The 7,500-nt window shown below is 50.3% G+C and overlaps 1 protein-coding gene across 6 annotated transcripts in view; it reads left to right on the top strand.

Moving 5' to 3' along the window:
* The window catches only part of sema6a (sema domain, transmembrane domain (TM), and cytoplasmic domain, (semaphorin) 6A), a 112,115-nt gene that overhangs the window by 56,226 nt on the left and 48,389 nt on the right, over positions 1-7,500 (top strand). For all 6 annotated transcript variants that reach the window (XM_030359875.1, XM_030359871.1, XM_030359874.1 and 3 more), the window contains exons 4-6: positions 3,006-3,066; positions 4,776-4,838; positions 5,855-5,956. In XM_030359875.1, coding sequence (XP_030215735.1) covers positions 3,006-3,066; positions 4,776-4,838; positions 5,855-5,956 — 226 coding nt within the window. The remainder of the gene's footprint in view (positions 1-3,005; positions 3,067-4,775; positions 4,839-5,854; positions 5,957-7,500) is intronic.

Raw genomic sequence — 7,500 nt, 5'->3', positions numbered from 1 at the left:
GCATTACTTAGTGTGTATTTGCCGGCCGGATGTTGCATGAGTGTGTATTTATGTGTGTGTGTGTGAGAGAGAGAGAGAGAGAGAGAGAGAGAGAGAGAGAGAGAGAGAGAGAAAGAGAGAGAGAGAGAGAGAGAGAGAGAGAGAGAGAGAGAGAGAGAGAGAGAGAGAGAGAGAGAGAGAGAGCGAGAGCGAGAGAGAGCATGCATGGTGGCTGCAGACAGGGTCCCACTACCAGATGTGTGTGCGTTCATATGCTTGTGTTCACGTGTGTCTGTGTGTGTGTGTGCGTGTGTGTGTGTGTGTGTGTGTGTGTGTGTGTGTGTGTGTCTGCGTGTGTGTGTGTGTGTGTGTGTGTTTGTGTGTGTGTGGGTGTGTCTGCATGTGTGCGTGTGTGTGTGCATGTGTGTGTGTGTGTGTGCATGTGTGTGTGTGTGTGTGTGTTTGGATAGCTGGTGTTGACACAGACACAACCCCTCTATTGTCCCGCCCCCCCCCCGCCCCTCCTGCCCCCGTCTCCACTCAGGATGTTTGAGGGACGCATCATCGCTTGGCGTTCTCTTATCTCCTCTGGAACTCTGAGCAGATTTCTGAAACCACAGCAGCCAGTGGGAGGGGGTGGGGAGGGGGGGGGGGGGGGGGGGGGGGGGGGCTGGGGGGTTGGAGTGTGTGGTGGACAGGGCTGGAACCCACAGTCTCTTTGAAAATGCTGTCAACAGTGGGAAGAGAGTGAAATGAGAGAGGGAGCCCTTTGGGTAGGGGAAGGCTACCTTTGAAATCCCCTTCCATTAGTAGGATTTAAACAGAGGGGTGTCCACATGTGTTTAGTAGGGTCGTCCACGCAGCAAAGGCCATGATTGTGGATGATTTGCATGATATATACAGAAACATAGGTATTTGGGACAATTGCACGTCTGTTAAAAATAAATGCCTTTTCCTTTCTAGAAAGAAAATAAAGAAAGGACGAAAGAATTCGGTCCAAATACAATATCTGTTGGTTGATTGCAGACAAATCACAAATCATGGCCGCCCGTTTTTCTCCCAATCAGGTTTGCATGTGATGCCTTTGTGTTTCCATCTGGTAGCCCAGACAACTTGGTAGGAAGTTGAAAGAGCCGCTCTGCAAACTTAATCAACATCAATTAGTGCGAGCGGAGCGATTCGACTGAACGGCTACCATGGGAGCGTAATGAAAAACACTGCGCTGTCTAGCATGAGTGCTCTGTGCTCCGCACTGCTGTACCGGCCGGTCAAGCCTGATTAAGCTCACACAGTCCTGGATCTGTCATTTGACCAATCAAGCAAAGTCGATTCAGAGAAGACCAGGTCCGAAGCGCTTCATTCATCCATTTGATCTACAGTGCTTATTTAGTTGAACTTACTTCCTTTCTTGTTACGTTTTTTTTTTTTTTTTAAGAAACAGATGTCTATTGGCATAGAGGAGAGGAATAAGTAAAAGAAAGAAATAAGAAAGAAGGCAGCCGACCCCTACATCGAAAATAAATTACTGGACACCCTTCAAAGCAAGCAACACATGGTCTCACTTCTGCCTCAGCCATCCCCCACCAGCCCCCACCTGCTGGGGAAGGGAGAGGCTCTTCTTAATTCTGACTCATCTCCGCGATTAATTATTCAATTTGGGTGTCATGGCGGATAATGTAGAGCAGGTTTTATCCTTCAGGACAAGATGTCCGTCCCCAGGAAACCTATATAACTGGATTCAATTCAAGATGGCTGTTCCTCCCAAGACTTTATTAAGTTTAGTTAATGAGAGAGCGAGGGGGGACAGGGAGGGAATAATCCAGACCATAATTAAGCTGTGACTAGGCCTGCGTTACACACTTTGATTAAAAACACATTTGCCGGCTAATCTCTGATAAAGTAATGCAGTTACATCGTCTTGCGCGGTCACCTTTTGTCTCCGTCTCCCTGATCTCTGCTAAGAAGACCCCACCCACCTCTCTCTCTCTCTCTCTCTCTCTCTCTCTCTCTCTCTCTCTCTCTCTCTCTCTCTCTCTCTCTCTCTCTTTTGGCCTCAATTACAAACTCGCTTGTCAGACTCCATCCGTCTTGCTTATGTCTCTCTCTCTCTCTCTCTCTCTCTCTCTCTCTCTCTCTCTCTCTCTCTCTCTCTCTCTCTCTCTCTCTCTCTCTCTCTCTCTCTCTCTCTCTCTCCCCCCCCCCCTCCCTCCCTCTTTCATCGTACACTTCCCATACACCTTTACCCCGCCCGCCCACCCACCCTCCCCCCTTCCTCTCCCCCTTCCTGTCTGCACCCTGATTCTCCGTGGTAGGTAGGTCCCACCCAGGCTCACCGCCACCCCACCACCTCCGCCCGCCACCTCCGCCCCACGGCCCGTGTCGTCGGCGGAGGAGGCCATTAACCCTTGTGGTTTTGATGTTTCCATATGCACCGCTGTGGCCTCCGCCGCTCCCCGCTCCCTACACGTGGAACACAGGAGCAGCCCTTGTGTGCAATTCCAGGGCCACCGCACATAGGTCTTCGGGTCTGGGCTTTTTTAATGAGTGTTAGTATAGATTTCCTGTGGCACAAACACTAGACTTAATTGACCTGAACAGTTCGGAGTGACTTGGCACCTCCTGCCTCTACCTCCCTCCCTGTTCCTAGACTCCCACCCACCCCCAAAGCCCCCAAAGACCTTTTCCCGGGGACAAAGGGGCTTTTGTCCCCGGGGCCCACGCCACGGGGCCCTAAACCTTTGTTGACTGTTTCTGTCTGACAGAGCAAATAGTGCTGGCCTCCTTTTGTTTATTGTTATTCTTTCCCCAGTTTGAACAAAGTTTACACAAGGGCCGGGTTTCAGACATGGATGTGTTGCCTGCGGGGCGGGGAAGAGGAAGAAACAGGGATATTTTTGTTTGTTGAATTTCTGACTGTCTCTCTGACTTCTTATCTTTGTCTCCCTCCTCTCTTCCTCTCTGTCTGCCTGCCTGTCTGTCCAACACTCTCTCCCTCTCTGTCTCTGTCTCTCTCTCTCTGCCTGCAGGGATCACATATACACTGTGGACACAGAGACTGCCAACAGTGAGGAGATCTATTTCAGCAAGGTGAGTGAGACATTGGTTTGTTTCTCCTCTATGTACATGCATACAGACACTCATATACACACCAACACACAAACACGCACACAAATACACGCACGCACACGCACACTTCCTCTCGCACACACACTCACACACACACACACACACACACACACACACACACACACACACACACACACACACACACACACACACACACACACACACAGACACGCACAAACACCCACGCACACACATGCAAACACACACACACACACACACACGCGCGCGCATGCACACCCATGTTGTTATAGGCTATATTTAGCACAGTGACCACAAAGGACGCTTGCACGTGCGTGCGTGGCCGGTGTGGGTGTTTGGTTGAGTTGGGCATGTTCCAGTCCCATCCAAGCCCCACTAAGAACATTATCCAATCAATCAGTGAGAAATCCACCTGCGTCATCCCGGCTCATCGCTAGGACAACGGAAAGACAGGCGGGGGCGATAAGGAAGCAGAGAGGAGCCAGCCGGAAGCGTGTAGGATGGGAGGCGTTGAGAAGGAGAGCAGACAGAGAATGAGGACAAGTAGCGTGATAGAAGGCGGGAAAACAAAGACCGAGAGAAACCTCAAATCAGAGGAGCGGTGCCGAAGCACAGGGAATAAAAGGACGATTATAAAATGTATCATCCCTTCATAGATTTATATTTATTTATAATCATATTTATTTATGAAGAGACTTTTATATGTACATATTTATAAATAAATACAAACATGAGAATTAGCATTTTATTTACTAAACCCTTCCGATGATAAAGGACCCCTTATGTGCAATCCTATTTGAATATCTGCATTCACGCCAGGCCCAGCTCCCTCTCCGAGGGATTATACATGCAAACGCATCTCAAACAAAGCCCTTCTCATGTATACAACAACCCGCTAGCCCACCACCACACCTCCACCGCCCCAGCCCCGCGTCAAAGCCCTGTAGTGGCCCTTAATGAGTGCCGTCTCCAGATGAAAAGCAAGAGGGAGACCCTGAGATTGATTGATGACTGAAGGTCTTTAATCAGTGGCCTGGCTCAAAACATGCTGTCTTAACAGCCCCCTAGCACACACACACACACACGCACGCACGCACTCACAACACGCACACGCTGACCCCCACACACACACACATTCACCCAAACACACACACACACACACATACGGCGGCCACGGGTCGACAGCTAAACACTGACCCTTAGGCCAATCCAAGGAAGGAAATGGAGGTGTTTGTGTGAGTCTGGTGTCTGTGCGCATGTGTGTCTTTTGTGTGCACTTGTGCACATGGATGAGCAGCGCATCAATCAGGAGAAATGAGGTTTGAGCTCGGAAGCCTTGAGCCGCGTCAGATAGACAGCCCACTGATCCAGGGCAGCATTGTATTCCTTCCCCTCTGGCGCTGAATGCACACCATAAGTGGGGAGACTGACCCGAGATCAACGCCTAGAATGAAGTTCACCTCGGATCAGGGTCCCCAAAGCAGCCGATCAATGCCCTGAAAATTAAGAAGTGGGTTATTGATTAGAGCTATAGATTGGCTATTGACCTGGTTTTCCAGGGCGGGTCTCTCTTTTTTCGCCACTTGGAGTCGGGGTCTGTCTCTCTCTTTTTGTTTCTCTGGTTCCTCCCTGTCTCCTGCTCTTCCTGCTCTCTAACCCTCCTGTGGGCTGTTTTATTTTCTTTCCATCAGAAATTGACATGGAAATCCAGGCAGGCTGATGTGGACACCTGTAGGATGAAGGGAAAACACAAGGTAAGGGAATTGTGCACACACACACACGCAAACAAACACACACACACACACACACACACACACACACACACACACACACACACACACACACACACACACACACACAGACACACACACACACACACACACACACACACACACACACAGACACACAGACACACACATACACACACAGACACACACATACACACACAGACACACACAGACACACACATACACACACATACACACAGACACACACAGACACAAACACACAAACACACACACACATACACACACACACACACACACACACATACATGCACGGCTCAATTCATTCCAGCAAGGCACATACGGGGCAGGACATATACAATGCACAGCGTCTCCCCTGTGTCCGTGAACCCTCAGACAGCTAGGCTCGGAGTCGTGGTGTGCTGGTGATACTCTGGTACGCCGGTCTGCGTGGAACAGGCGTTTTTTTTTTTTCTTTCTTACGAGGCCCTGCTACATTATTCATCGTAACACACATCCTAAGTGAGTCGTATATCACACACGTGCACGGCGTGGGGGTCGTGCACGTGCGGCCTCGACACACACAGGTGCAATAACGCACTCCCTGCGGTTTCACGGGGCAACGTGCCGTTTGGATTTATGAACAACATCTGCTCTACATATGGAGCCACTGCCTTGTTTCCATCGCTCTGCGTTGACCGTCACTTTTCAGAGGCATCAGGCACTGCCCCCCCGAAATGAGTGCGCCGTGTCAATCAAGCTTTATTAACGTCTCACGGATTCTTAGTACACTGCGTGCGGCAGGGACGAGTGGGTCAGGGTGAAGTCATCACAACAGATCGTGTGTCCTCCGAGCTCATTGAATGCTCTTCGGGATGTCTGCTGCTTTGATCCTCTCACCCGCACACAGTATGGGCAACGTCGGGCTCTGGCTTTTGTTTCTAAAAGCTGTCATAACTCTCTGTGAACCGGGGGTTGTCTAACCTCTGCCTCCTCTCCCCCTCTCTTTTCCTTTTCATCTGCAGGACGAATGCCACAACTTCATCAAAGTCCTCCTAAAGCAAAACAACGACACCTTGTTTGTGTGCGGAACCAACGCCTTCAACCCCTCGTGTCGCAGCTACAAGGTATTTCAGCGCTTGCTTGCGCTTGCTTTTATTTGATTCACGCACACGCCCAATCAACACCCGTGGTTAACACGCGCGCCGCACAGTGGTAGGAGGGGGTAGTGTTTCCGAGCGGCAGGTCATCTTTCCCCCTTTGATGATCCCTCCTTCTGGTCGTCTTGGCCCAGGCTGCTGTCTCGTCCCCCCGCAAGGCAATCTTTCACAGAGAAGCCCAGCAGGGTGGGGCTGGGGTTGGGGGTGGTGACGGTGTTGCGGGTGTGGGGGTGGCGGTAGAGGTGAGGTGAGGTGTGGAGCGAAGGACATGGATGAATGACTTTGACAACTTTGCGGGCTCCTCCTCGCACGTCTCCATCTCCTGGTTTACCCCGGCACGCTTGATTTAGAAGCAGCGGAAACCAAACTGCGGATTTAAACTGCGTGTACACTCCTGGGCACTGATATGCCTGCACACGCACACACACACCCACACACACACACACAGGGGCGCGCACACTCACACACCCCCCTCGCACTTTCAAAATCACACACACGCAAACACACACACTCACACACACACACACACACACACACACACACACACACACACACACACACACACACACACACACACACACACACACACACACACACACACACACACACACACACACACACACAGACACACACTCATGCATACATTCACACACACACACACACACACGTACACATAGAATCACACATACCCACTGGCACGCATACACACATACACACCAATGCTGACACTTAGACACACACACTGCCTCTTTCTCTCACTCTTTTGCACAGGCCCACACACACACACCTACACACACACGGTGTAACAAAAGCAGTGGAGTGAAGTCTTGAAATCCGATTCGCCGTTCCTTTCTAAGTGGATGCCTACCTCACCTTAGCCACACTGGCATGTCTGGAATAGCCTCCAGATATTCCCTTAAAGAAGGCATCATCACATTATGGAGACGTGTCTCCCTGACCTCTGCATGAGGGAGAAGGCATAGAGGTAGAGCCCTGATAGCCCATGATACCATGAGATAATGAACCGCGGTCCTTTAAGCCAATCCGTTGGAAAAGGTTTTGACTTTGACACAGACAAACAACAGACAAGTCAGACAGACACAACTGACAGCCATAAATAGATCAGACAGCCAGACAGACAAAATAAGACAAGAATGCAGAAATACTGGCACGACAAAGTGTCATCCATGACACTGTCATGGATGAGAGCTTTATATCTAACCACACAAATAAAAGAAGGAGCATTAAAGTGAGAAGGACAGAGATACAGAGAGAGATACAGACACCACCTAAAAGAAACGCATCAAGGGAGACGGTCAAACAGGTATTGTAACCAGCCTGCCGACCAGTTAGCCACCCTAGAGTGACATGAACGTAAGCAGAGACACGAACAGGCAAGACTGCATGTTCTAAGAATGTTAAAATGTTGTGTGTTGGGCTGTGGCATGGCGTGACAGACACAGGACACCGAGAGGTCGGTGAGGTGATCTGAGTGGAGCCTTCTTGCTACT

Source organism: Gadus morhua, chromosome 6, assembly GCF_902167405.1.
Source record: "Gadus morhua chromosome 6, gadMor3.0, whole genome shotgun sequence".
Lineage (NCBI taxonomy): Eukaryota > Metazoa > Chordata > Actinopteri > Gadiformes > Gadidae > Gadus > Gadus morhua.
This window is presented reverse-complemented; position numbering and strand designations above follow the sequence as displayed.